General features: G+C 38.3%; 1 protein-coding gene across 1 annotated transcript in view; it reads left to right on the top strand.

Moving 5' to 3' along the window:
- Positions 1-377: 377 nt before the first annotated feature.
- The window catches only part of ric8a (RIC8 guanine nucleotide exchange factor A), a 29,486-nt gene continuing 14,942 nt past the window's right edge, over positions 378-14,921 (top strand). The window contains exons 1-6 of the mRNA XM_014971970.2: positions 378-515; positions 10,161-10,208; positions 11,850-12,057; positions 13,459-13,613; positions 13,694-13,774; positions 14,230-14,329. Of these exons, the coding sequence (XP_014827456.2) occupies positions 432-515; positions 10,161-10,208; positions 11,850-12,057; positions 13,459-13,613; positions 13,694-13,774; positions 14,230-14,329 (676 nt within the window). The 5' untranslated portion in view covers positions 378-431. The remainder of the gene's footprint in view (positions 516-10,160; positions 10,209-11,849; positions 12,058-13,458; positions 13,614-13,693; positions 13,775-14,229; positions 14,330-14,921) is intronic.

Here is a 14,921-nt window from a genome sequence, read left to right on the forward strand (position 1 = left end):
TCAAAATATGTCCAACAATAAATATACTTACTTGTTGATGAAATTTTTTATGTTTAGTGAAAATTAAGAGAGACTGATATTTAAGACCAACATAGCGCATGAATATGGTGAAGTGATTGACATTTGATTTATTAATCTTTTTATGTAAGGTGGACCTTAAATATTGCTGAAATTGCCATGTTGGTTGTTTTTTTTCCCAGGCACATTAAACGTAACACTTGACTTGGACAAATCCTATTATAATCGTCTCTGCACGGCTCTGAGGGATCCGATACGGGGATACTGACATCATTCTGTCATTGGTCAGCAGTGACAGACTGTAGGGTGGAATATAACCTTCAGCCTCACAGATCAAGCCAGACTGTATCTTCCTCTGACGGCGAGACCAGGACAAAGCAGCGAGCGGCCGTTTTCCCCATCTCAACACCGTCATGGATTTACGTGTTATTATAGAGCAAATGGAGACGGAAGAGCAAGACAAGGCGCTGGCGGTGTTACAGAGCTTCAATAAAGAGGTAAACACAACTACAGCTGGCAGCAGGGCATCACCCAGCAGTATGTCAGACCGTCTGCTTTTCTGTCTGTTCAGATGATCATGGTTTATTCATTTCCAATGTTTGCTTGCTAGTTTGGGGCTTTTTGACTGGGCAGTTGCCTTTCCTTTCCCAATTCTGAGCTAGTTTCGAAAGTTCCACTAATGATAATTTCTGACAATCGCAGGAAACAAACCACAGCCCATAAAATCAACTTTATAAACTTAGCACAACTTGGATTGTAATCAGCTGCTTTTTTAAATTTTGTTTTACATGAGGTAGAAGGTTCTAGGACCAGTTTGTTCAGCAGTCCTTTACTTCCTTCGTGGGCTTGTCCTCATATATATTGTTCTATTATTTAACAAGCAGTAAGACACAGGCCCTAGGACTGTTTCACAGTTGTTAATAAGGAGCTGAGATGGGCAGAGTACCCAAAAATTGTACTCAGTAATAGAGTACTTGAATACTTTTTACATTTGTCAAAGTAAAAAGTATTTTACTTTTATTGAAGTAAAAGTAAAAAGTCCAAAAAATTACTCAAGAGTAAAAAAAGTATTTGGTGGTAAAAAGGCAACTCAAGTACTGAGTAAATGATAAAAATATCAATCATTTAATATTTTAAAACAATCTCATCAGCCAGACCAAAATTGTAAAGTTAAGTGTAAATTTTGGTATTTTATGACAAGAATGATTAATATGAATAACACAATTACATAATAGGAAAATCAAACAACAACAACAACAAAAAAAACATTTTTCCTTATCAGTTTCTTTCAATATGAAATTTCTGAAACAAAAACTGGAGGTGTGTGTCTGGTGAATTTTTAGTTAAATTATGTTTGTTCTTCATTTAGTGAAGGTAGATGACCCAGAAATTTTACTCAAGTGAAAGTAGCAGTACTTCATAATAAAATTACTCAAGTAAAAACTACAGCATAAGATAAGGTAATTTTATTTACATAGTGCATTTTCAGCAACAAGGCAATTCAAAGTGCCTAGAGAAAATACCCTTATACTAAGCAAAAAGTTACTCAAGTAAATGCTACTACGGTAGTTATTACCCCACTTTGATAAGAAGCATTAACAAAAGTCACATTTGTGGGGTCTTTTGGCACGAGGAAGCTTAAAGAAGTAACATGATGTTAGTGGAACAAGCTGTTCCTGCATGGAAAAAGATGCATTGCTTAAAAAAATGAAGAAAAAGAAAAAACATGCAATACATGGAGCCAAAATAGAACAAAAATAACAGGAACAATAAGGAGGTAACAGGAGAAACCAGCAAGGGATGTAAGCAGGAAAAGGTTTTAAATACTTTCAGAATGAATGAGGGAACAAAAGACCTGGGCTGATGAGCTAACAGGTTGCAGGTATGAGGGGAGAGAGAGAAAGAGGTGGTGACACAGGGGGCGAGAGAGAGTACACAGGGGACTGGAAAATAAATCTAGCACTAAAGAATAACTAGATAAGAAACATGATTAAACTAGAATAAATAGAGACAAGAAACAAACTAGAATCTCTAAGAAGAGCTGAACTAAGAACAGAAACAAGACTGATCTAATCAAAGAAAGAGAGTAAGGAATACAAAATAATAAACCTGAAAATAACTCAGAATCCTAACAGTATCATGCAATAGCGTGTTCTACTCGTTAAATCCCAGATTTGTGGTTTTCCTTTCTGAACCCTAACCCTAACCCTATTCCAGAGGGAATAAGGAGCATTCCCTCTGCTCCTTATTTTAGAAATCCCAGATCCTTTCTAGTTGAATCATAGATATCTTTGCATGTGTACCAAATTACATTTAAATCAAACCTTTTTTTCTGGATGCTTAAATGAGTTCTAAGCCATGCGCATGATGTAAACTTTAGTGTCAGTGTCAGTGCTATTATTTAAATTAATTAAACTTTGGTCCTTGAAGAACAAAGCACATATCACAAAGAAGACAAAAACCCGTGGGAAAATGGCTTATTAATTTAACCAGCATACAAATTTGTATAGTATTATTACATTTCAGTAAATTAGAATACATGTTCAGATGAGGCTTATTTGTCAGATTAAAAGGGCCATTAAAAATAACTTTTAAGAAGGTAATAAACATGCATTTCCTTAAGCCCACATTTTTGTACTTTTTTTTATTGTCAATTTGATATATTTAAATCTCCTAAATTTTTTTCTTAGCTGTAAATGAAAAATCATGGTTAACAGGAATAAAGGCTTGAAAACACCAGTCCATGTGGAATTAGTTTATATTATAGTTTATTTATTTCAGAGTTACCGAAATAAATAAACTTTTCAATGATATTCTAATTCATTGAGATGCACCTTTATGCTTTTAAGTTTGGAAAATATGTTCTTAAAGAATTTAAAATGCATTCTACAAATGTTTTTGGATTAAAGTAATTCAAAGGTGAGAACAGATTTCCTACTCAGTTGTGGTTCTACAGAGTTGGAAACGCATTTGAGAAATAATTCATTATGTAGCCGTTAGGATTTAGATTTATGTTAAGAAGAGCATTAAACTTCAAGACAAAGTGTCTTTATTTGAAAAATGAGAGTGGTGCTTATTTAAATGTTTTAATGTTATTTATTTCAAGTTTTTTTAGGTGTGAGATTTTTATAGTTTTGAGAGAGTTTTCTAAAACCTTTCTCTAAACCAGTGTTTTTCAGCCTTTTTTGAGCCAAGGTACATTGTTTTAATTGAAAAAATCACGAGGCACACCACCAACCAAAAATGTAAACAAAGATACTCTGTAGCCGCCTATATTACTTTTTTTTAGTCCTTGCAGCTGAAGGAGGAACAGCTTATCCTGCTCTCTCCCGTCCTTACTGATAACTTTGCCTGTGAATTATTTTTACAGTCACAATTTTTACATAATAACTGGATTACTTCAGACTTAAGGACTGGGAAATATTTTTTCACTTTTATTTTTACCTTACTTTTCTTCATCTCCAAGTTGAGCTAGAGCAAAATGCCCCCGTCCGACCCCAAGGACATTAACAGTATTCTACAACGACTTCAGTTTTTAGAAACGAAGATTCAACGGCTGGAGGTGAACTTTGAGATCAACGCTACCTGTGGAAATGAAACTACTCTTCCTCAAATCAGCGGTGAGGTCGTACACCCTGCACCAACCAGCTCGCCCTGGATCGCTCAGGGTGCCAAACCAAAACAAAAGTCTCACACTGCAGATCCCATGAGACGACTAACAGGGAGAACACCTCACCTGGACGAAACAGAGTGGCCAACTCTGAGCCGAAACCCACCTTCAACTTCAACACCTGCTCCGCCAAAGAACTGCAAACAAGCAGCTGGAACAAAAACGGCCCCACCGACCCCGCTCCCAAGGACAAAGCGACCAGCCCAAGCCTCAAAATATTCCGACTCCGTGGGAATTCCACTGAAAAACAGATTTTCTGCACTCCAGCCTGAGCCTCTGAGTGAAAACTCATCTTCAAACATCAACAATGAGGCGAGACCAGCACATCCACCCTACAAAGCTCCGAAGGACAAAATGAACACCGGGAAAGCAAAAGGTATGCAAAGAGTGCTTATTGTTGGAGATGAGACAGTAAATGGAATCAGTCATGTTTGCAATCCCAAGAAAACCAGAGTGGTTTCTTTTCTTGGTGACACTGTATCTGATTTGACTCGCAAAGTGCACTCTCTAACCGCTGATCAGCCAAACATGGAGACTTTAGTTGTGCATGTTGGAGCTAACGATCTGGCAAAGCAAAAATCGGAGATTCTAAAAAAGGACTTTAATATTCTTCTGGACACTATGGGAAAATTAAAAATGAAGTTATTTCTCAGCGGTCCAATTCCATCGCCTCAATGGGGAGACGAAAAACATTCCAGGCTGGGCATGATAAACAAATGGCTGATTAAAACCTGCTCAGCCAGCTCAGTGACCTTCATTGATAACCTCTGGATCTACTGGCAGCGCTTTCACCTCTTTGGAAGAGGAGGACGCAATCTTAACAAACATGGGATAAGGCTGCTCACTGCAAACATTTTTCATTTTATCAACAAGAACAGCAATGTGACCATCGCTTCAGAAGAACTGGCTCAAGGATGTCTGACTAGGATGGAACCCTCCGCTTATCAAGAACAAACTATTCCAATACAAACTGATAAAACATCGACTGGTGACAGATTGACCGGTTCCCCTCCTCCATCCCCCATTCCTCTCTGCTCCTTTACTCACTCACAAGAACAAAGTCTCCCAGGAAGTCAATCACTAAAGAGAGTCGGGCTGCACCTGAGCCGCCTGAAGATGCTGGTGGAGGACACGGGTCAGAAAGGAAGGCGGACGGACTCTTTCTCCTCTCAGCAGGCTGGAATAGATCAACAGGTTCGCCTCGGCACGACTCTCCTTAGCGCTAACATAGCAGACCTCACTTCATCTAAGCCACCTGCCTCTGACCTCCCTGAGGATCCAGCACTCTGCGTTTCTGAGGTCTGAGACCGGGGTCCAGATATTATTTTTACAACAGTCTTCCACCAGAATGTGTCTGGCCCCCCGACATTTCATAGCAGGACATTACCTGTCCGGATCACTAGAAGAAAAGTTAGAAAAAACAGAAATACAAAAAGCAGCGGTCTTAATTCAAACCTCAAACTGATCCCCTGCATACAGGAACCTCAGACTGAAGAACTTTCAGCCTCCAAGTCACTTAAACTGGCTCTTTTAAACACCAGATCTCTTTGTGCTAAAGCTCTATTAATTAATGATTTCATCACCGAGCATAATATTGATGTTTTATTTCTGACAGAAACATGGCTGAATGACAATAATGAAGCAATCATACTAATTGAATCAGCGCCTCCTACATACAATTTTTTAAGTGAGAATAGAAAACATAAAAAAGGAGGAGGCGTGGCTTCAATATTTACAAATACCATGAACTGTATTAAAATCTCTCTGGGTCATTTTATGTCTTTTGAGTATCTTGGAATTGAGGTAAAAGGCCACAAAAGAACTTTGATACTAACCTTATACAAAACCCCAACATATGAGGAAAATTTCTTTATGGACTTCAATGAACTTCTATCTCTCATATGCATTGACTACGATTGTTTGATAATTGTCGGTGATTTCAACATTCATGTTGACAACCCCCAAGACCGAGGGGCAAAAAAGCTATTTGATATATTAGAGAGTTTTGGTTTAACACAACATGTCAAACAAGCAACACACACTCATGGACACACACTGGATCTGGTTATCAGTAAGGGTGTGAATATTTCCAATGTCTCTGTAACTGATGTCGCCCTGTCGGACCACTTTGCTGTTATCTTTGAATGTTCTTTATCCATTAACCCACTTGGACAAACAGCTACTATCACAAAACGTACTTTCACAGAAAACACAGCAGAAACATTTAATCAAATCTACTCTGCTTCCTCGCCCTTAAACTATAATAACGTAGATAAGTTGGTAGATGATTTTCAGTGCAAACTTTCAGATATCATTGATTACATTGCACCCATTAAAGTGAAGGTTGTGTCTGGTAGGAAGAAATCTCCATGGAGAAATGCACAAACAGTTCAATCTACAAGACAACTCTGCCGTAGAGCCGAACGGAAATGGCGTAAAACTCAACTACACGTTTATTATGACATCTACAAGGAAAGACTACGTAACTATCACACAACACTAAAACTTGCAAGAGAGGCTTTCTTTGCAGATGTCATAAACAAAAACACTAACAACGCCCGAGCTTTATTTGCTACTGTTGACAGGCTCACAAATCCTCCTGTGATGCTGCCACCTGAACTTCAATCTAATGCCGCCTGCAACAAGTTTTCCAGTTTCTTTTCAGAGAAAATTCAAAAGATCAGAGGATTAATCTGCACATCCACTCCAAAGCCAGTACCAATGCTGTGCCCAAACAAAACAAAAGCAGTAAAAATGACCCAATTTCAACTACTTCATTATAAAACCCTAGAAGAAATTATAAGTCAATTAAGCTCCAGTTCCTGCTGTCTGGATGTCCTACCCACACATTTCTTTAAGAAAGTCCTGCCTGTCGTTGCTAATGATCTGCTCCATATAGTAAACACATCGTTGTCTTCAGGTGTTTTCCCCCAGACTTTGAAAACAGCAGTTATCAAACCACTGATAAAAAAGAACAATCTAGACAAATCACTACTGCAGAATTACAGGCCGATCTCCAACCTCCCATTCATCAGCAAAGTTATTGAAAAAGCAGTTTTTAAACAATTAAATAACTTCTTAACAATAATGAATCGCTTTGACTCCTTCCAGTCTGGTTTTCGTGCTCACCACAGCACGGAGACGGCCCTTGTAAAAGTGTTCAATGACATCCATATAAACACAGACTGTGGGAGAACCACAGTGCTGGTTCTGTTGGACCTCAGTGCAGCTTTCGACACTGTTGACCATGACATTTTACTGAATCGACTGGAGAGTTGGGTCGGACTCTCTGGTCCAGTGCTCAACTGGTTTGAATCTTACATAAAGAACAGGAATTTCTTTGTTTCAATCGGAAACTTCTCATCAGAGAGGTCAAAGGTCACATGTGGGGTACCCCAAGGCTCAATCCTAGGACCCCTTCTTTTCAATATTTATATGCTCCCGCTGGCTCAGGTTATAGCAGGAAATAAGATTAGCTACCATAACTACGCGGATGATACACAGCTCTACATCACGATGTCACCAGGTGACTCTGAACCCATCCAATCACTGAACAGATGCTTAGATCAGATAAATGTGTGGATGTGCCAAAACTTTCTCCAGCTGAACAGAAACAAAACTGAAGTTATTATCTTTGGACCTAAAGAGGAGCGAACTAGAGTCAATGCTCAGCTTCAGTTATTACAACTGAAAACCAGGGATCAGGCCCGAAACCTGGGAGTAGTGATGGACTCTGACCTGAACCTTCAGAGCCACATAAAGACAGTCACAAAGTCGGCCTTCTATCACCTGAAGAACATCTCCAGGATTAGAGGACTAATGTCTCAGCAGGATCTAGAGAAACTCATCCATGCGTTTATCTTTAGCCGTATTGATTACTGCAACAGCATCTTCACAGGTCTGACTAATAAATCAATCAAACAGCTGCAGCTGATCCAGAACGCTGCTGCTCGCGTTCTCACTAGAACCAGGAAGATAGAGCACATAACACCAGTTCTAAAGTCCCTACACTGGCTCCCTGTAGCTCAAAGAATAGACTTTAAAATACTGTTGTTAGTTTATAAATCACTGAACGGTTTAGCACCACAATACATTAAAGATCTGTTATTGCTGTACCAACCGTCTAGACACCTTAGATCTTCTGGTTCTGGTCTGCTCTGCATCCCCAGAACCAGAACCAAACGAGGAGAAGCAGCATTCAGTTTCTATGCACCACGGATTTGGAACAAACTTCCAGAAAACTGTAAAACAGCTGAAACACTGGGTGCCTTTAAATCTCAACTTAAAACCCACCTGTTTACAGTTGCTTATGGCAATTGATGCCTTCAATGTATTTGCGAGTGACTGGGAGTCATTGCGCGTATATAAAACCCTGTAAATTCTAGACTAACAGGTAACCAATTAATGCACAAAATCCGCGTAGGACAGCGAAAGTCCTAGCGCAAAATTTTCGCGAAACAGGCGGACGGAGCCTGGTGCTGCAAGGCTGGAGGCCTTGTCCTGTTAGGCTGTGATTTTATCTTTTCTTTTTATCTTTTTATTACTTTCTTTTTCTTTCTCACTGTTTAACCCTGTAAATTCTAGACTAACAGGTAACCAATTAATGTACAAAATCCGCGTAGGACAGCGAAAGTCCTAGCGCAAAATTTTCGCGAAACAGGCGGACGGAGCCTGGTGCTGCAAGGCTGGAGGCCTTGTCCTGTTAGGCTGTGATTTTATCTTTTCTTTTTATCTTTTTATTACTTTCTTTTTCTTTCTCATTGTTTAAAATTATGTAAAGCACTTTGAAATGCCTTGCTGCTGAAATGTGCTATACAAATAAAATTTGATTGATTTGATTGATTGATTACATATATAGTCATTCTTATCAAAGTGTCTTGAATAGGAATCAAATAAACACACAAAAAAGCGCATTCTTCTTTGATTTCCAATTTTGACTTCCAATGATTCACTTCCTGCTAAAGAGCCCCCTGGTGGTTGAAGAAAAATCCACAGAAAAGCTGCATGTTCAAAGTGTAGGAAAAAAGTAGCAGCTTATAGTCTGGAAAATACGGTAGGTGAAATTGAATAATTTCCACGGCACACCTTATGATTACTCACGGTACACTAGTGTGCCGTGGCACAGTGGTTGAAAAACACTGCTCTAAAGAGATCCATGTATCCATTTCCCACCCACTTCAGATGTTTTCAGGTTTGGAGGGTTGGGGCGCAGGGGGTTGTTGCTAATCCCTCTCTCTCTTCCTCAGCCTTTGAGCAAGAGGTGGGATGCCCCTCAGACAGGTCACCAGTTTATCACAGTGCAACTCAGAGACACAGAGGACAATGAGTAATGCACACACAACTCAACTGAGGGCAATTTAAAGTGGCCAATAACACTCTAAGCCTGTTAGAGAGAATGTGAAAACTTCATGCAAAAAGAGCCCATGCTGAGATTTGAACCAAGACCTTTTTGTTGCAGAGCAGCAATGCTAACAACTGTGCTGCCTATTAGTCATGTCTTCATATCTGTTCAGCAGTGTCTGGAAGCTCTGCTTCTTCTGCCTGCGTTTTAATCGAGACAAATAATCACAGACTCCCAACTAAGCAGATGTTCTCTTTAAAGTCAAAAGTAAGCAGAGTTTTAGTTGCTGTGGGTTACATGGATACAGTATATTTTACCTGTTGGACTAAATCGATAGTTTCAAAGTTGGTGCACACTCCACTGGATCTGTGCAGCTGATCAGCCAGGAGAGCTATTTGGTGCTGTTCTATAAGCCAACGTCTGTGTGGGAGTTGATCTTGACAGCAAATGGATTAGACTCACAGTTACACAAATAGAGTCACACAGCCAAGCCAAATCCCACTCCAATAATGAGCTCTTAGGTTTGAAGGGCTTAAAGATGAAGAAACTTCTGTCAAATTAGTTAAACTGTGTGTTAGGTTCAGTTTTTCTTCTGTTTCCTTCAAATTGCATTTTCTAATAGCACCATTGATAGCAGGCAATTTAAACCACTTTATTGTAAGACAATACTTGTAAAGCTTACATTAGTTTAAGAAAAAGAATTCCATAAAATACATTTCAAATCTCATTATATACTGTCTCACAGTATATTATGAGACAATATATAAGTACAGATAAATATAATGTAATTCTCTGTAACCTGAGCTATAGATGGTTGGACATTCTGTATGAAGAACAGTGGAGCTCTGAGGAGCCCCAGATATGATTTTTGTTTTGTTTGTTTTTATTTTATAATTGTACAAGGAAAAGAAGATTTGAAATGAAATCAGTGCAGCATCATTATTGTTTCATGAAGCCAATAAAGAAAAAGAAAAACATGATATATGAAACATGAGGCAAATATTAAAATAATATTTAAGGCTCAAGTGGTACTGGAGACTTTGTTTCTAATAAATTATCGATTTCTATTTACCATCTTCCTTCAGCAATGGTTAATTGTCCTGTGCCTTCAGCTCTATTTCTTTTTTGCAGATGAGCCAGTGCTTCACATTCAACAGAGAAGAGGAACAGGAGAGAAAGGTACTTGTAAGATTTCCAATTTAGATTCCATATTTATTTGCTTTTCGGTTTAAAAAAGTCCAACATGGATTCAAAGTTTTCTGGACGTAACCTACAAAAACAACCCAACTTTATGTCTTTATTCGCTTTTTTCTTTCTTGTTTGCTTGGCTGGTGAATTAGGAAGCAAAACAACAAAAGGTATTAAGAAAAGATAGTGTCCATAAGTTACCTACAAACTTATGGACACTAACTGTCCATAAGTCACGTAGGTGACTGCCTTCAGAAGTCACCTACGTAGTAATCAGTCAGTTTGTGAGTAAATTAGTGTCACCTATCTGTTAACATTTGTTAACACTTTGCAATTAGTTTTCAGAGCAGCCTATGTTTGTGCAAAGAAAATAACCTTTTTAAACATGCACTGGCTGCAAATGTACCAGGCTAAAAAGTCTTATTGATACAATTTTGGACCATTTGTCCAAACCAATAGACAAAAATCTGTTGTGCATAGCAACCTTTATATCTTCCCACAAATGCAAATATTTATATTCTGCTTTTCCCAATATGCCCAAATATTTCCTTTATCTGGAGCATATTCACTGAGGGTCTCTGATATCAGGACAAAATATCTCAAAAAGCTACACACGATGCTGCAATCTAAGGAACTCTAAGAACAGATAAAAACAGTCATGGACTGTTCATTTATGTCCATGACATCTAAATAGATGTCCATGACTGTTTTTAGAGTTCCTTAGATTGCAGCATCGTGTGCAGGTTTTTGAGATATTTTGTCCTACTCCAGTTTGTCAGACAGGTTCTCGTTGAGTTACTTATTGATCCTATAGGTGTGACAATAATCACGCCTAGGTGTGACTAGTGAAATTGAACTCATTGCATCATCTATTGTTTTACATATTTGTTTAAACTGCCCCTATCAGTTTGGTATGAGACCGATAATCCATGGAAAAATCTGACTCCTGTGCCTCCTACCAGTGCTCCCAGTGCTCTGCAGATATACACAACCAATTAGAGCCAGGAGGAGTGTCTTAGCACTGTCAGTCAAGATAGTGTATGTGCTGCTCCCAACCTTGGCCCTTTCTCTTTGCTACGCTACAGCTGGTTCACCACAATGGTACCTGCCAAGAATACTCACGCTAGTTAACATGGCACTGATGACAGCAGATAAATACTTTTCTTGGAATGATAAGTTGTTTCTCTGCCATTAGCATATTGAGCAGCGCTTACGTGAGGTTGATTGACAGTGCTAAGGCATTCCTCCTGGCTCTTATTGATTGTTTTTCACATATTTTTCATAAAAGTTACATGCTGCTGCTTTAATTGTTTTTTTTTTTATTAATATTAGAACAGAACTAGATTTTAAATATAAGAAAAAATATTGATTATATTTTTCTTCATATTGCTTAGCATGTGATTAGTGTGATTTAAAAAGTGAAAACTTGAATCAATGTGTAGTAACATGACAGCTAATTACTTTTTCACAGTACTGCAGCATTTTGTTTAACTTTGTTTTTTTCTTTTTTTTAATGTTTACATTGCAATGAGGATTACATTTCCATTTTTTCTTTTGACCTACAAGAATGAAATCTCTGTGGCCAATTATTGCTCCTAACATCAAATTTTATTAACTGTGTCTGTGAAACAGCGTCTGGGTGAGCTGGTGCTCAGTTTCCTCAGCAAGGAGTTGCAACCATCCTGTCTGCTGGCATGTCTAGAGACGGTTCGAATCTTGACCAGAGACAAAGAATGTTTGGATCCATTCATCAGCCGCTCAGCTATGCTCACACTTGCCCACTATTCTGGTATTGCCCATCTTGCTGCACCTTCCCAAGGCCTATTGGAGGAGAGCAAAGGTAACTATTGTTATTTAGTGGTAATTGTCTCCCTTGTGTTTCAGCAAACCAGAATAATACCTCCATCCATCCATCATCTTACACGCTTAGGAGGGTTCAAGGGGTGCTGGTGCCTATCTCGAGTGGTAAACAGGCGATAGGTGGGGTCACCCTGGACAGGTCACCAGTTTATCCCAAGGACATTCACACACTCACACATAATGAGAATTAGGGAGATAAGTGAACCTGACCATGGAAGGAAGCCAGAGAACCCACAAATGCACAGGGAGAACATGCAAACTCCATGCAGAAAGACCCCGGGTGGGGATTTGAAAAAGGCTTTTTCTCCTTCCTTTGTTTTGGTCACAATCTTTTTTTTTTCATAGCTTTTTGGCTCAGCTCTTTCTGTAGCGGAGTAAAGCTTCTTCTCAAACAAGACGGAGGCTCGTATTTCCTTTACTGAACCCTTTTGTTCAGTATTTATTGAAGAGGAAAAAAAGGGCTTCAGCCGATAAAAACAGAACAACAGCAACAACAACTGCTCGTAACCAAGCAAATAAATCAACAAAGCAAGATAGTGACTAAACAGTAACAGATCCTTAAGCATTCTTCAAAATAAAAGACTTCCTCTATTCAAATAAATCATGTCTTACACTGAAATATATTTCACTTCGCCTTTGTAATTGTATACAATCATATTCAATATAATAATAATAATCATCATGTAAATTATGCTTAACATATAATTGTAATCAGTCACTTATCATGCAAATATACTGAACAACATAAGTGTAAAAAAGTCACAACACTTTCTTCACTCCAACAGACTGGAGCAGCACATGCATTACTGCAGACAAAGCCACAATCCATCTATCCTTCTCCTGCTCCATCCCACCGTCACTTATGAACAAGACACCCAGATTCTTGAAGTCCTCTGCTTCAGCCTTAAGGCAAAGACTGACAATGAATATTGTGGGTAGTTGACTAAACCATTAAAGAAGCTTCACATTATCTTAAATAAATATAATGTTTCTATAAGCACATCTTATTTGCCTGTGTTCTAATTGAGACGTGACCAAGGAAATGGTGTAAGTAGGAGTTTTGTAAGGAACATGCATTCTGTCCACGTAACCACAAAAACATAAACGACTAAAAGATTGGTATATCATTAAAGAAACTCTGGGATTATTCACTTGTGGTAACTGAACAAGTAAGGTTTTCATGGACATGATTTATTTTTATTAAAAAAAATCACTATTAGTTTTTAGTGATTCTTCAGTCACTACAAATTAAATTTTTTTTTGTGATTGAAAATTTTAAAAAGAACAAAACTGTGACAGTCTGATAAAGAACTGAAGTTAATTATGTTTTTATGTTTTTGTGGTACCTTTTCTGTACCTATGACCTATTTTTTTCTGGAAGAGGTTGTTGTGGAGAAGGATGGAAAAGAGGCAGCAGAGGACTCCAGTGTGACGGTAAAGGAGTCCTCCCCTCCTTCAGAAAACCCTGATCAAGAAGTGATTATAGAGGCTCTCAAGTCCATCTGTAACATCCTGCTCCACAGTCTGACAGCACAGGTCAGCCTGCAGCACTTTTAATGATGTTTTATTTATTTTAACCTGTAAAAGCTCACTATCATTTGTTGAATGGATGGTAGGTCATAGCAGCTGATCTGCACTTTATTGATGGTGTAGCAGAGAGACTGAAGCAATGTAATCATCCCACCTGGAACCATGAGGTAAGGGAGTAAATTACATACATGCTTCAATTTTAATGTAATATGTATTGAACAAAAATATTTAGCTTTTAGGTCATATAATATATGATCATTTTAAACCTGTAAACTCCTGACTGGTTCTGGTTCTCCTCTGCAAAACAGCCAAAACACTGAGTTCCTTTAACTCAAGGCTTGTAGTTTTTGATTGATAATAAATTGAACATTGATTAATACATTTGACATATATTCGATGATGATTATTCAAGATTTTGATTATGTCATTTGACAAAATGTAATGTTCATTTGTTGTTTCATAATTACTGTATTATGTTGTCATGCTGTAAAACCCTTTAAACTGCCTTGTTTCTACAATGTCTCATATGAAAACTTGACATGACTTAAGCGTTTTTCCAGTTTCACAACCAGCTCTATACTAAGAAGAAAACAAGTTTAGTGAGTTGTGTTTTTCTGCCCAGGTCCGTTTCTTTGACCTGCGACTGACCTTCCTGCTGACTGCCCTGAGGGTGGATGTCAGGGCACAGCTGGCCCAGGAGCTCCATGGAATCAAACTCCTAGGTAACTGCTTTGGAAAACAAGTGTATTTTTATCCTCTCATTCAAACTCCTATTTTTGTACCATTACCTACATCAGTTTCAAAGGTTTCAGGAGATGAGTTCCAGTTTCAGTATAATTAAGGAAATTGTACTTGAACAAGATAATTCTTTAAGAGTGGCGTGCCTTTTAAATCCCCTATTTGTGACCCCCTAACACTGTATAAAGGTGAGGTGAAAGATGAAGTAATGCGATTTGATCTATTATGAAATATTGTTTTTTGCAAGCTTTATGGTTTCAGTTTTTGTTAGGTGTGATGTGTGATAAAAGAGTATCAGCAAGAATGAAGGAAAAGGTGTACAAGATGGTAGTGAGACCAGCAACGCTGTTCAATTTAGAGACAGTGGCAATGACAAAGAGGCAGGTAGAGCTGGAGGTAGTAGAGATGAAGATGTTGAGGTTCTCTTTGGGAGTGACAGGGATGGATGAAATCAGAAATTAATACATCAGAGGAACAGCTCATAACAGATGTGTAGGAGATAAAGTCCAAGAAACCAGATTGAGATGGTTTGGACATTTACAGAGGAGAGACATTGAATACATTGGTAGAAGTTTT

Source organism: Poecilia mexicana, unplaced genomic scaffold (genome assembly GCF_051168715.1).
Source record: "Poecilia mexicana isolate PSO_F unplaced genomic scaffold, ASM5116871v1 scaffold_6, whole genome shotgun sequence".
NCBI lineage: Eukaryota > Metazoa > Chordata > Actinopteri > Cyprinodontiformes > Poeciliidae > Poecilia > Poecilia mexicana.